General features: G+C 31.7%; 1 protein-coding gene across 1 annotated transcript; it reads left to right on the top strand.

Annotated features, from left to right (window-relative positions):
- Nucleotides 1-1860: 1860 nt before the first annotated feature.
- LOC133299328 (probable peroxygenase 4) lies at nucleotides 1861-7598 on the top strand. The gene is made up of 6 exons (XM_061498787.1): nucleotides 1861-2044; nucleotides 2164-2268; nucleotides 2425-2510; nucleotides 6357-6451; nucleotides 7044-7169; nucleotides 7265-7598. Exons 1-6 carry the CDS (start codon nucleotides 1999-2001, stop codon nucleotides 7410-7412), a joined length of 606 nt encoding a protein of 201 aa, XP_061354771.1. The 5' UTR covers nucleotides 1861-1998; the 3' UTR covers nucleotides 7413-7598.
- The last annotated feature ends 8447 nt before the right edge of the window (nucleotides 7599-16045 follow it).

The following is a 16045-nucleotide window of genomic DNA, read 5'->3' as shown; positions in this document are numbered from 1 at the left end:
CCACGGTAACCGAACCGAAAAATCGATAACCGAAAAATCGAAAATCGAAAAACCAAAAACCAATTAAAAACTGCAAATTTTAATTAGATTAGATCGGTTTTTGGATGGGTTGATGAAAACTGATCCAATCCAAACCGATCCAATATATTAATTTTTCTCTACCTACTTGGGTCTTTCCCTAATCATAGCCTAAAAATTTCTAAACCCAAGACCCATTAACCCATCAACTAAACCCAAGAAAAAATCTAGTCACATCTCATCAACAAAAATTTTATTTTTGTAGAGCTTCATATCTCATTACAAAAAAAAAAAACTATACTATAGTTTACTAATGCTTTTGTATTTCAAAAAAAAATTACAAAGCCAATATATACAAAATATGTTATTTGCACAATAATCATGAAATAAATTTTAGGATTTTCAAAAAACCGAAAACCGATCCAATCCAAACCGAAAAAAATTGGATTGGATTGGATCAGATTTGAAAAAAAATCAAAACCGAATGGATGATTATATGATCAAACCGAAGGAATTGGATCAGATGATTTTTACTTTCAAAACTGATCCAATCCAGACCGCGAACACCCCTAATTTTAAGAGAGATAGACACAAGAAATTATTTTTTATTAAAAATTTAAATTAAAAAAACCACCCACTTTCTCTCCTATGATTTTCATTTCTTGTGTCTATCTCTCTCCTAAAAAGACATAACTTATATCATTTAAAATGACAAACATCAAACTCATTAATAAAATATTATTTAACCAATATTTTTATATTGGGTTTGGTGTTTGTCATTTTAAATGACATAAGTTATGTCATTTTAGGAGAGAGATAGACACAGAAAAACAGAAATCATGGGAGAGAGAAAGTGGATGGTTTTTTTAATTTAAAATTCAAATAATTTTTTTTATGTGTCTGTCTCTCTCTTAAAAAGTTAAAATGACATAACTTTATGTCATTTAAAATGACAAACACTTTTTCCTTTTATATTTGTATATAATAAGATTAAAAATAATTTTCATCATTGTTATAATCTATATTCAAGAAATTTTTAAAAATTTATTTCATAAATTTGTTATATTTAAGATAATAAATATTATAAATTGGTGGAACTTACAAAAAAAAAAATAACAACTAATGTATGATAATATAGGTAAACCCAATAAGAGTATGGATTCAAATCCCGCTGGCCGATGTGATAATTTTGTTGGTGGATGATATATAATCTTCTCGAAAATCCTCAAAGAGATTGGGGGTCTTTCCTGACCGGCTGACCCTAGAGATAACCGGTGTCTAACTCCACTTAAATTATTTTACACCAAAAAAATATATATATAGGTAAATAACTATTTATTATTCTTGACGAAAACAGAAATTAAGTGTTCGGCATGTATTCACGCTTCATACCTACCGATCCTTCGACAATCCGCGTCATGCCTTTATTAAAGGATTGAGTTTATTCGGTACCCTTTTGAAATTATTTTTTTAAAATTACAAATTAAGTAATAAAATTTCCAGATAGAGTAATAAAATTACAACCTTTATTATTTATTACTTCATAACTGTTAATCCTTTTTACTTAATTTATAATATTTAACATAAAATTTAGAATTAAGAAAAAAAGAAATATTTTTACTAGCAAAAAAATTCACTATCAATCCACTACCTATCTAATCATCGTTGAATTTTCTTTCTCTCCATAAATTTTTTAGCATTCTCTCTAATCCAATAACAACTATAAGTAACAAATTTGTAATGAATTTTTTTAATAGTAATATCTTGACTCTTGAAAAAAACATAGATAGTCACTTTTTTTATAACAGAAAAGTACGAAATGAACCCAATAATCAAACGTTAAAGTTTTGCTATAAAACAGACATGACAACCGGAAAATACCATCATCATCATAATCAAAATTCATAGAAAAAATATTCTCCCTCTGCCTCTATTCCCTTGCATTCATCTCTCTCTTTCTACCTAACCTATCAAACATCCATGGCTACCTCATCTGCTATTACAAAAGAGAGCAACAACCAAGGGGGTATGAAAAATATTGAACCCTTTTGTGTTTTCATTTCTTAATTTTCTGTTGCTAGAATTGATCTTTCTGGCTTAGTAATTTGTTTCTGTTTATATATATATATATATGCACAACAACAGTTGTTGAGAAACCAATAGCACTTGATCAAAACGTTCTGCAAAAGCACGTTGCATTCTTTGACAGGAATCAAGACGGCATCGTTTATCCATGGGAGACTTTCCAAGGTTTTTATTTTTTTTTATTTTTTTAATATATTTCCTTAAAGAAACAGGAACTGAAATAAAGAAAGGAGAGAAATAACAGAACAATAACCGTAGATGATTTAATTTGATGAATTTGCGTTAAATTATATATGAAAATACTGGTTCTCTTACTTGCAGGATTTCGTGCAATAGGTTGTGGGATCCTGTTATCTACTTTTGCTTCTATCTTCATCAATTTTGGTCTCAGTCAGAAAACACGCCCGGTACTATTTCTCTCTTTCCTCTCCCCAAAATTTGTTATGATTATTATCACGGAGAAGTATCCGTTTACAAACTTGTTTGACAAATTTTTATCGTGGTTAATGCTTAATTTCATGCGGGATTGCTAAGGAATTAGGGTTCCAATTGGATTAAAGGGTTAGATTACCAAGTATTGAGATTTAACTAATTATTTTAGATGATAATTTATTTGAGTTATTAAAATGAATGATCATTTTTAATCAATCCAAAATTTAAACCGGAGATCATATGATGCGTGTATCTTAGCTGCAATGTCTTTTATTATTCTCTCAAAAATCCAAATTTTACCATTGCTTCTTAAATTGAAAATTATATTTTAAATTTTTATCTTTATTTTACCATCAATTTACTATTTTCCAAAAACAACCTAGTTTTTCAACTTAAGGGGACTGATTATTGTGGTACTTGGTTTACAATCCCTGTGGAGACGATACTTTACTTACTCATTATATTATTTATGCGATCGGTACACTTGCCGGTGAGCATCAAGTTTTTGGCGCCGTTTCCGTTAGTCTTCTCGCGGGAGAAGATAATATAATTTGTAAACAAAAAAGTTTGTAAATATAACTTGCCTCTATTATTATTATTATTGGTTTTGTGATGAGTAAGTGTTTTTTCATTTTAAGTGGCATAATTTGTGTCATTTTTAATAAAATTAAAAATTATATTGTTTTGGTGTGTTTTTGATATGAAAAAAATATTTTACCATGTGTCATTTGAAATGACAAATACTTTTCCTGTTTGTTATTATTATTTGGTAATTGTAATGATAATGTTATTTACATAATTGATGCTAATGAAGTTTCTCGTCAGTGCTTTTTCATATGAATGTGGGGGAAAGGAAAATTCGATTCCATAACAAGATAATAAATAAAGAAAATAGGAATAGGAATCATATTCTTATTTCACAGTTTGATACAATCAAAAATAAATTAACATAGAAACTGATTTTGCAATTTCACGTATGAAATTCAATATAGAAGTTATAAATTTGATGCAAATGAAACAAAAATTTAGTTCACGAAATGTTTATAGTTATTCTTTCTTTTCAACACTTTTCCTTATAATGAAAATTTTATAGCATGGCCTTATACTTTATGATATTTGCATAATATTTATCCTAATATTGTCCGGCATGTAAAAACTTTAAGAAAAAAGTTAAGTGAATATTAAATCAGGATATATTAGAAAAATATATAAAACTCTATTTCATAACAAATATGGAATCTTACGTTTTTTTAGAGGAATTGATGAGATTTTATAAATTTGTAAAATGAGTTTTAGAATAAAATAAAGATGTCATTCTATAATTTTTTGTTTATTTTTAAAGATTTAGCTTCTCTAAATTTGAAATTCATTTTAAAATATTTCACTTCAGAGTTAATTTTATTTTTTCTGCAAAGAAATATAAGAATCTTTTGGTTTCAATATATTAAATACGAAATGATATATACTTTATTCTTTTACGTCAAACTTGATATTTAATTTATTAGCAATTTTCTATAAATATTATCTATAAGTATCATTATATATTCTAGAATTTATAATTTTTCCTAACCTTAATTTGAAATAAATAGTCCTTAAACTTTATATTAAAATACATATATAAAGATGTAACATCAAAGAAAGGAATATCAAACATAAGGCATAAAAGGAACTCAGATAAGGAACGGGCATAAAGATTAAAGAGCTGTAAAGTAGAATAAAGAAAAGTAAAGGAGAATATGTGGGGTTCATGAATAGGCATCTCTTGCCGTACTGAAAATTGTGTTTGCTCACAAAAACCTTGAAGACTAATTTATGCTCTCGAAATTGTAATCAAATCAAACATTTTTCCTCTACTGATTCATGCAAGTAAGATTTAGGTATGTCATGTTAGGTACCTTGAACATAAATAAAGTAATTTTAAACTTAAAAATTAGAAATACTGTAGGAAAAATAAAAGTACTTGAAACCTACTAAAGACAAAAGTGGCTTCGATCGTCTTATTACTCTTTGCACAAACTTGTGGCCTTAATTTGATTTTGAGGATGTTTATGAATGAATTCTCTATAATTTTTTTTATAAATACTTTTTAAATTAGGACAGTCATGGCCTCAGATTAAGTTTTTGTTTTGCAAAGAAAAATATCTATAACGTACCACTTGCTATATTGTTAATTTAAATGTAGGGATTAAATCTATAAAGAACCTCATGAATAATGGAAAATAATTTATATTCAAATATCGAGATTCTTTATTGATAGGAGATATATGATCTCATAGTAAATTATCAATAGATTTACTAATTATCTTGATCTTAAAAGGCAAATTTTTTTCTCTAATCTTAACTATTTAGTTTTTCTCATAAAATGTATCAAAAATAAAAAAATTCTCATAAAATATAAATACTATTAAATTTAGGGTTTAGAGTTTGTTTTTTTAAAGTACATAAAATTATGTCATTTTAAGTGAGAGAAAAACACAAGTAATGAAAATCATGGAAGAGAAAGTGAGTGATTTTTTTTTAAATTTTGATTTTAATAAAAAAAAATAGTAGGTTGTGTTTTTCTCTTACTTAAAATGACATAACTCAATGTCCTTTAAAAGAATAAATATTTTCCCCTTAAATTTATGATAATATAATTTTAGGAAAAGATCCGTTTACAAATTTTTTTTACAAATTACATTATGTATTTCTGAAAGTACATAGTGTTAACCTAGTGTTAGTGTACATCCGGGAATACATAATGTTATTGGTAAGAATTTGTAAACAAAAAGTTTGTAAATATAATTCTCCCCTATAACTTTTTAATACTTATATTTATAGTAATATTAATAGAGGAGGGATATTCTCACTACTAAAATTTTTCACCACCAACTTACTACGTATTTAATCACCTTTAGATTAACATTTTTTCTTTCTTCAAAAACATTTTGACATTCTCATCCAATGATGATGTGATGGGTAATAAGTTAATACTAATAGTAAGAATTTTTGATATTTAAAATATCCTTACTCATATTAATAAGAGATAAATTAGAATCGTGTTGCACGAACAAGATTGCTGTCATGCAACACCTATCGACAAGGCAAAGTCATTGAAGAAAGTGTATCTTCCACTTTCTTTAATATTATTTTCTTTGTCTATTTTTGTGGCGGGAATAAAAATTTCTTCTAGCAACAGGACGAAATGAAACCCCTATTACTATTAGTAAATGGTTGAAATGAATAAAAGTTTCTAGATATTCGGTGCTTGCTTTTCTTTACATCATAATAATGTTAAGGTCATGTATATGAAAGGAGCTTTATCAATTGAAAATTAAGTCACACTTGTTGGAAAACGACAACTTCTGCTGTCAACGGAGATAACAGTCCATGTCAGTTAGTAAAACGGCAGTTTCAGTAAAAAAAAAACTGTGACCTCTTATGTTTTTTTCCTTATAGTTCTTTCTATAACGAAAGATAAAGGCACAAAATCAAGTTTAATAAGTTCATACAAATAAAGGTATGTCTTAATATAATTATTTCTATTTTTTATTAATATAAAATTAAAAATATAAGAGAATCCAAATTTACTGTATGTATTCTTAAGTCTTTTGCTTTATAATCATAAGATGGTTAATGCTTTCAGGGAGAAGGAATGAATGGGAAAAAAAAACAAATTATTATTCCTCTTGTAATTTTAGACATATATTATTAGAAATAAGGCAGAATGCTTTTATTATACTTGAAAATATTAAATGCACGTTTTTAATGGAGCAAATTTGTTTCTGCTATTATTTACTGGCTTGTTTTTACCTGGCTGTTACGATCTTATGATGTTGTAGGGTAAGTTTCCTTCTATACTGCTACCCATTGAAGTTAAAAACATCCATAAAGCCAAACATGGAAGTGACTCTGGTGTCTATGATAGCGAAGGAAGGTAGATATTGTTTCATATGTATATGCCAAAATTTGATTAATTCTTCTTAACATCTTCATGAAAAAAAAAAAAAAAACTAAGGCTAATGAATTGTTTGAATTATTTGTTTTTAATTTTCCATATTAATTGGTTAACTAATTTTTATTTTTTGCTTTGCTAGGGAATAACTTATTTTTAATTTACCTTTTAATAGTTAATCTGACTTCATATATAATTTGTGAAATACATAAATAATTTCAGAACATATATAATGTCAATACTATCTGTATATAAAGTATTAAAAAGACCATCATCCAACATTTTAAGATTTTGGGTTGAAATAGTTCTTTACATTGTATCAGAACTTCAGTGACCATAAGGTCACGAGTTTGATCCTCATCGCCCCGTTTGTGGAATTAAATAAGCATCAGGTAAGCAAAATAAAAAAAATTAGGCATATGCAATATTCACGTTTCAAGCCCAAATGGCTCTTCCGTGAGGGGATGCGTTAGAAAATAATATAAATAATTAAAAAGACCTTCACCCAACACTTTACAATTTTTGGTTGAAATGGTTCTTTACATGTATGCTTACTCAAGCTTGTGACTTTTAGGTTTGTTCCTTCAAAATTTGAAGAAATTTTCAGCAAGCATGCACGAAAAGATCCAAATGCTTTAACATCTGATGAATTGATGGGGATGCTAAAGGAAAATAGAGTTCCTAAGGATTTCAAGGGATGGTAAGTTTGTCGTATAAAATACTGAATGATTTTTGTTAGTGTTTATAATTTGTGGTGAATACATGAATTTTAAATTGCTACCATCTGATTTTCAGGCTTGCTAGTTACACAGAATGGAAGATCTTATATGTTCTTTGCAAAGATAAGGACGGTTTACTTCACAAAGAAACTGTTCGAGCTGTTTATGATGGGAGCCTGTTTGAAAAGATGGAAAAGGAACACTCAGAAAAGAAAAATAAATAATTAATACACATTCATATATATGACTAATGTAGGGACACAAGCTTCTCTGGATTTCTGGTTGAGTGCCTTCAAAGAGTTTGATTTATAGGTTGTGATAGTCCTATGTGTGTATGAATGTGGATATTAAGGAATGGATTTTTATTTTTTTTTACATGAATGGGATTCTTAAGTATCTGCCTTGATTTAGTTAGATGAATTGTTTAGTTCAGATAATTTTATGTTTGATGTTTTTGCCCCACCAATTAAATCCCTTCAACTTTGGTTTAAATGAAAACTATAACCGCAATTTAATACTTTTCCACCGCCAAACTGAACCAACATATGAGACTGTCATTGTAGCTATGTGGGGGTTTATTTTTCTCAAATACAATGTGTTTCTGTATGGAAATATGGTCGTCTTAGAAATTCAAAAAAAAAAATCCTTTTTTTTTTTCGGTACATAAAAAAAGACGAACTGATTCCGTTGTATAATTGACTAAATTAGAAAGATAGTGTGAATTGACACGAGCCGAAAAAAAGTTCATGTATGGAAATATGGTCGTCTTGGAAATTCAAAAAAATTAATCCTTTTTTTTTTCGGTACATAAAAAAAGACGAACTGATTCTGTTGTATAATTGACTTTATTTTAGAAAGATAGTGTGAATTGATACGAGCCGAAAAAAAGTTCACGTATGGAAATATGGTCGTCTTGGAAGTTCAAAATTTAATCCTTTTTTTTTTTCGGTACATAAAAAAAGACGAACTAATTCTATTGTATAATTGACTTTATTTTAGAAAGATAGTGTGAATTGATACGAGCCGAAAAAAAGTTCATTTCATATTTGTATTTAGTGCGCACTAAATAATCATAATATATACATATATATATATATATATATATATATATATATATATATATATATATATATATTAAAAAACCATCCACTTTTTCTCTCCTATGATTTCTATTTTTCTGTGTCTATCTCTCCTAAAATGACATAACTTATGTTATTTAAAATGACAAACAACAAACCATATATATATATATATATATATATATGGAAAAATATTTCTCAAGCAGCTTGAGATAAGTTTATCTCCAGCCACTGTTGTAAAACCCGGCCCCACCCGGCCAGGTCGACCCGGAACCCAGTGAACCGGTCATCAGACCGGTTCGGGTTAAGCATTAGACCGGTCATGCATCGATCCGGTCAAAATCCAGACAAACTCGGCCAAACCCAGTGACTCGACGACCCGGTGACCCGGTCGGGTCATGCATTTAAAAAAAAAAACTGTTTCATCTTATAAAAAAATGTAAAATTCATTTTAAAAACTTTTTGTAATTTTATTTGCCAGTATACTCTTTTACAATGACCTCTTAGTTTCCAATACTGAAGCAATTTGTGGAATAATAAATTAGAGAATGTGACATATGTCATTTTAATATAGTTGAATTTGAAAAATATGAGTTCAATGTCATCGAGAGGTATGTTTATGGAAATTCTGAGGTACAATTTAGATTGACATAGTAATAGCATGCACTTTTATTTATTTATGCTTCATGTTTTTTAGCTTATTTAGTGAACATTGTTTAATTCATTTTTGATATGAGAATATAATTGAATTTATATGTTCATATTTTTATATATCTATATATATCAGGGTCAACTGATTCGACTAGTGACCCACCGGTCCGACCAGTGACCCAGTATCCCGACCGAGTCGATGCCCGGGTCGGGTTTAACAACATTGTCTCCAGCTACCCCAAAACTATGTCGTCTTATTTATTTATTTCCTTATATTAATTGATTCACCTTTGAATTGTTATGATTCCCTTTTTCTCTCTCTTCCTTTATCACCATTGATCCATCTTTGTACGGTTATGATTTAGTAGCCGAAAATAAGATTATCTCAAGCAGCTTGAGAAACTATAAGTCCATATATATATATAGGGATAAGATCTTTTGATATCGGTGTCAAACTAAAAAAGTTTGACATCAAATTCTAACTGTTGATTTCATAAATCTTATAATTTATTATTTCACACTTATTAATTAATTATTAATTCTCAATAAATAAAAGGTAAATCCTACAGGTATGACACACATTCTCTCTTACTGTTATGTTGTCATTATGCACATACACCACCCCTTGGCTATGCCATTATCCTTAGTGCTCTGTGATCTACTACCTTTAAAAATATCTCCCTCATAGATACCCGATAGAGCCCTTAAATCCAAGAGAAATCAACTAGTTTTGATTAGACATCCTTATCTCAAAGATGAAACATTGGCGTCGTGTGTGACTAATGGTAAATTTCGATTTCCATCGCAAATATGGTGAACACAAGAAGCAGCAACCACCACTATCACCATCTCTGCCACCGCATACGAATCTCGTCTTAATGGAGTAACCTCTCGACGAACATGAACCCGACAACAGACTTGATTCGATTACAATGTCATCTCTGAGACTGCCTTACCTAACCCGCCGACGCAACCCGTACCAGTTCAGCCACCCCCAACGGCGGACGTAGACAACTGAATCACGTAGACCACCCTCAACGCGATCCAACAGCATATGGAAGAGATAGAGAACTGCAACCAGATCCAGAGGCAGATAGATACCCAGAGGATCCAGGAACTAGAAGAGTGTCTGCTCCAAAGGAGTAACCCAGAACAAGTAGCTGCCCAAGTCCAAGGTGATTGAAACAGAAGAAGAGATAGAGGCTAACGTAAAGACCACGACAGAAATGGAGGAACTGGAGGCACAATGGAAATGAAGAAAGCAACCAAGGTCGAGATAACAACAACGACCAAGGTAGAGAGGATGGCGGAGCGCAGAACGTTGATCACAATCGAGATATTGCAATCCAAGACCGAGGTGAGAGAGGTGCATATAGAAGGAAGTATCATAGGGGCCAATACAATAATAGCTCTTTCTATGACTTCATCGTCAATGCACCATACCCCAAAGGATGGAACATGACACATTTGGCAAAATATAACGGGAGTTGTGATCTAGAGGTTCATCTCGACGTATTTGACACAAATAAGTAAGTAAAGGGAATCGATGAGCCAATCATTTCCCATATCTTCGCATCTACATTGATAGTAGTCGAATTGACATGGTTGTCCAAACCGCCACCAAATTCAATAGGATCATTTGAAGAGTTTGCAAACAAGTTCCTGTTTAACTTTGCTACAAGTAAAAAGCATCTTATGTCCGAGTTCACCTTGGGAACAATAAAACAAAAACAAAAAGAGACACTCCAGAAGTACCTACACCACTTCAAGAACGCGACCTTGCAAGTCTTGGGTCTGAAGGAAAGTGTGCATTTGCATCGGGTGGTGGCAGGGCTAGATGGTGCATCCCGGCTGGCGAGATCTATTTATAAAGAGCTAGTGAAAACATTGGAGGAATTTAGATCTAGATCGAAGAAGTACCTAGAGCTGGAGCAGATAGAGTTGGCAAATGCCACTATAAAAGAAACTATGAGAAGCCGCAGTCCTCAGACAAGAAGCTCGGCTAGAAGAGAGAAAGATCGATCATGGAATATAAGGTAGACCGACTTTTAAGGAAAGGGCTCAAACTAACGAACTCTGAGAGGAAGATATGAATATACCCCGTTAAACGTACCACGTTCCCAGATTTGGAGAGGCTGAGGCCAATTTTCAATAGAGGCAAGGTTGATCTCTCTCGATACTGCAATTTCCATGACGGACCTGGCCATACCACTGATGAGTGCTGAGATCTTCAAGATGCGATCGAGAAACACATTAGGGAAGCAAGTTGCGCCAATACCTGATCAGAACACAAGGATGGAAAAACCACAAAAGGATGCAGAGAGGCCGCAGCAAGAGTCAGAGCCGACAAAAGAAAGGAAGAAAAGAAATGAAAAAGGCAAGAAGCCAGAAACCTATACTAATGAGTTTCCAAAATAGGGTTCGATTGTAATGTGATAAATGGAGCCCTATGCGGTGGAGGAGACACAACGAGCGTAAGAAACAAGTACCTCAGAGAGGTTCTCTCGATTAGAGATCGACCTAAATACAAAGAAGGTTATAGCAAGCCGGAAACCTCCACTTCACTAAGGCAGAGCTCAAGGACGTGGTCCCAGGACACGTGGATAGGTTAGTCATAACAGGGACCTTAGTGAACTGCCGGATTAAAAAGGTCTTTGTGGACCCAGGAAATTGTACAGACATCATCTTTTAAGATGCATTCAAAAGGATGAACCTGGATGAAGAAGACTTGAAACCCTGTACGTTGATTGCCTTCAACTGAGAACACATTCTCCCTAATACATAGACCTCAGGCTGACTTTGAGGACTAAAGAATCTTATAAATTGGGCCGGGTAAGGTTTATTATTGTTAATTTCCAGTCACCATATAACATATATTAAGGCGGCCAACTATTCACGGGTAGGACATGCTCGTATCCATCAAACATCAGAAGTTGAAGATGATGAGCAATAAGAATGAGGTCGTCACCATTAAAGAAGATCAAAAGAATCGCAGGAATGTTATTATTAGTCCGTAAAGGCGAGTGAAGGTGGACCTTCATCTCCACCCCGAATTCAACCAAGAGAAAAAACTAGAAATCAAGGAGTCGCTACCCAGACAGGATACCCTGTGAACATGGTCGAGTTGGACATGCGAGAAGAGACCCTGATGCCGAGTCCAGAACCAGATGGGGAATTAGAAGAACTAGCCCTAAGGGAAGATCTCGAAAAATGTAGTAAGATCGGTAGGGCATTGTATCCAGTCGTGAAAGCAGGACTGGTCGATTTCTTAAAGAAGAATAAAGACGTGTTCGCATGGAAATCATCGAAAATCCCCGGAATCAGTCTTAGATTCTGTTGCCATAAACTGGAAATTTATCCCATATCCACTCTGGTTGCTCAAAAGAAAAAGAAGCTATGACCAGAAAGGCGGAGGTGATGTCTTATGAATGTAAGTAAGAAACTCTCTATTCAGGTTAGTCGGTGAGTGTGGGGCTTTCCTTAAGAAAATGGTTCCTAAGAGTGATGACTCTTAGAAGCACCCATGTGAACCTCCTTAAAAGAAATGGTTTCTTTGAGTATACCTCGTGGAGGTGTTTAGATAGATAAAAAGGTTCCCTGACTTGGATTGTAGGTAGGATTCTTAATTAAGGTACGAGGCTTCCTTGGAATATGTTCCTCGGAGGTATTATCCTCAGAAGCACTCGTCTGTTGTGTACTCACCAAAAGTGGTGATGTTCACCATATGCTCATCGAGAGTTGTGATGTTTGATGAGTGTTCACCGTCACTTAGTGACGGTGAATGAGGACCAATTACTTGATTTATATTTTGCTTAAGGCAAAAGATGATATGTCTATTGTTCAAGTAGATTGACTTGATGAGTAGGTTATGCGGGTTGATAATTATGGTATGCAAGATTGGAGTAAGCATGGATGCTTTTGGGATACAACAAGAGGAGTGTTGTACGAAAGCTTTTTGCATGACCATGTTATCCCACTACTTATGTCCATCCAAAAGTATATGGTGGCATGTGCTAGGAAGAAAGTAAGGTGAATGAAGTTGGATTTTATTTTGACTTATTCAGTACCGTAAAGGTTCCATGTAGGGGTGTGCAAAAAAACTGGTTCACTTGCCCTGCCCTTGATCCGACCCATAAATACCCATATTTTTTGAAATGGTTTAAATACTGACCCACTTTTATTTGGGTCAGTTTTAGACCTGACTCGTTTTAATATTGACCCACTGACCCAAAACTTGACCCATACCCATTATGTGAAAAAAAAAATCACAATTACATTAAAAGAAAAGTTTTAACGTAAAACAATTACGTCAAAATATTTTATGGAAAATATTTTCATAAAAATTTTCGCAAAACATTTTGACGAAAAATATTTTCATCAAAATTTGTGACTAAAAACATATCGGTAAAAAAATTTGACGGAATATTTTTTTGTCAAATTTTTTAACGGAATCTAAATTTTGTCAAAATATTTCACAAAAAAAAATATTCATAAAAACTTTCGACGAAACACATTTTCATCGAAATTCTTTGACGGAAAAAAGTTTCATCAAAATTCTTTACAGATTTCAAATTTCGGCGAAAGTTTTCGACGGAAACATTTTCGTTAAACTTTTTGACAAAAAAAAATTTCGTCGAAATTTTTAGCGAAACACATTTCTATCAAGAAATTTCGACTAAATATTTTCGTCAAGTTTTTTGATAAAGAATATATCCATCAAAATTTTCAACGGAACACATTTCTGTAAAACAAATTCATAAAATTTTTTGACAAAAATATTTCGATAAGAAATTTTGACAGAAAAAATATTTTGTCTAAATTCTTTAGAGAATCTAAATTTCGTAGAAAGTTTCAAATGAAACATTTTCCTCAAAACAATTTCCATTGAAAATTTCGACGAAACACAATTCCATCAAAATTCTTTACAGATTTCAAATTTTGGCAAAAGTTTTCGAAGGAAACATTTTCGTCATCAAAAAATTTTGACGGCAAAAAATTTCATCAAAATTCTTTGCAGATTACAAATTTCGGCGAAAGTTTTCGACGGAAATATTTTCTTTATCAAAGAATTTTGACGGCAAAAAATTTCATCAAAATTCTTTAAAGATTTCAAATTTCGGCGAAAGTTTTCGACGGAAACATTTTCGTCATCAAAAAATTTTGACGGCAAAAAATTTATCAAAATTCTTTACAGATTTCAAATTTTGGCAAAAGTTTTCGACGAAACACATTTCCATCAAAATTCTTTACAGATTTCAAATTTTGGCAAAAGTTTTCGAAGGAAACATTTTCGTCATCAAAAAATTTTGTCGGCAAAAAATTTCATCAAAATTCTTTAAAGATTTCAAATTTCGGCGAAAGTTTTCGACGGAAACATTTTCGTCATCAAAAAATTTTGACGGCAAAAAAATTATCAAAATTCTTTACAGATTTCAAATTTTGGCAAAAGTTTTCGACGAAACACATTTCCATCAAAATTCTTTACAGATTTCAAATTTTGGCAAAAGTTTTCGAAGGAAACATTTTCGTCATCAAAAAATTTTGACGGCAAAAAATATCGACGGCAAAAAATTTCATCAAAATTCTTTGCAGATTTCAAATTTCGGCGAAAGTTTTCGACGGAAATATTTTCTTTATCAAAGAATTTTGACGGCAAAAAATTTCATCAAAAATTTTTAAAGATCTCAAATTTCGGCGAAAGTTTTCGACGCAAACATTTTCGTCATCAAAAAATTTTGACGGCAAAAAATTTATCAAAATTCTTTACAGATTTCAAATTTTGGCAAAAGTTTTCGACGAAAAAATTTTCGTTAAATTTTTTGACAAAAAAAATTTTTCGTCGAAATTTTTAGCGAAACACATTTCCATCGAAAATTTTCAACTAAATATTTTCGATAAAAAATTTCCATCAAAATTTTCAATAAAACACATTTCTATAAAAGAATTCTATAAATTTTTTTGACAAAAAAAACATTTTGACGAAAAAAATATTTTGTCAAAATTCTTTAGAGAATCTAAATTTCGTCGAAAGTTTCAAATGAAACATTTCCCTCGAAATAATTTTCGTCAAAATTTTCGCCAGAACACATTCCCATCGAAATTTTGAACGAAAAACATTCTGTCAATTTTTTTGACAAAATTCTTTTTTCGTTTAAAATATTTGATGGAAGAAATCATTTTCGTCAAAACTGTTGACGGAAACTAACTTTCAATAGAAAAAAAAAATTTTGTAAAAATTTCGACGAAAAAATAATTTTGTGACGAAATTTTCGTCTTTTGCAACGTAAAAATTTCGACAAATTTTTGTGAGAAAACCAAGTCAAAAACGGGTCAGGTCAGATTTGACCCAGTTCAGAAACCAAGTCAGACCCACTTCAGAAACCAAGTCAGGTCAGATCCAAACTGGTTCTGAACTAGTTCAACAAAATCCAATCCAAGTCAGACTTGACTTGGATCAAATTAAAGCGGGTCGGGTCAAAATACCTGACCTATAAAAACCAAGTTGGGTCGAGTCGGACAAAAACCTGACCCGACCTGACCCAGCCCTAGTTCCATGTGTATTAAAGATTATATACGTCAATTCATAAACAGATGCTAACACACTTTAATCTTATTGCACCCATTAACCCATTACCATAGTGCTTTCCTTGATTGATTTTCTTGTTTTGTTTTGTGTAGCTGATTGAATCTAGAGTCTCCACTTTTAAATCTACTGTTGTTCTGTCAAGCTGCTTAGACATTCTTTACACAAGGGTAAGGATTTTCCCCCCCTTGTTTAGATGTATTAGCAGAGTTTAGGATCAATTATTATTCATGGTTTCTTTTGAACAGGTTGTTGATGAAGAAGGAGATGAAGTCAAACATTACAAGTTTCTTTTGAAATCTATGAGGATAAGGAGGACAGTGAAGAAGAATCTGAGGCTGTGGAAACCGACCAAGATGGCACAGATGAAGAACAATCTGATAAAGCATTTTAAGGTGTTAGTGATATTAAAGAAATAGAAGATATGATGAGAGAGAGATCATGTGCACATGTTTTTTGTTCTTTCCGTTACTGCAATAACAAGAAACCCCAGCTGGTTAGTTTAGCAGAGAACGATGTTTGATAAAACCCAAAGGAAGTATCT

The sequence above is a fragment of the Gastrolobium bilobum genome, unplaced genomic scaffold, assembly GCF_033153095.1.
Source record: "Gastrolobium bilobum isolate Gb01-03AN ecotype WA unplaced genomic scaffold, APGP_CSIRO_Gbil_v1 utg5007, whole genome shotgun sequence".
NCBI lineage: Eukaryota > Viridiplantae > Streptophyta > Magnoliopsida > Fabales > Fabaceae > Gastrolobium > Gastrolobium bilobum.
This window is presented reverse-complemented; position numbering and strand designations above follow the sequence as displayed.

Bases quoted from the DNA above. Each gene is read 5' to 3' on its own strand.
- LOC133299328 (XM_061498787.1), top strand. From the start codon at position 1,999: ATGGCTACCTCATCTGCTATTACAAAAGAGAGCAACAACCAAGGGG. The intron at 2,269-2,424 runs GTTTTTATTTTT...TCTTACTTGCAG, and splicing joins TCCATGGGAGACTTTCCAAG to GATTTCGTGCAATAGGTTGT. The intron at 6,452-7,043 runs GTAGATATTGTT...TGTGACTTTTAG, and splicing joins GTCTATGATAGCGAAGGAAG to GTTTGTTCCTTCAAAATTTG.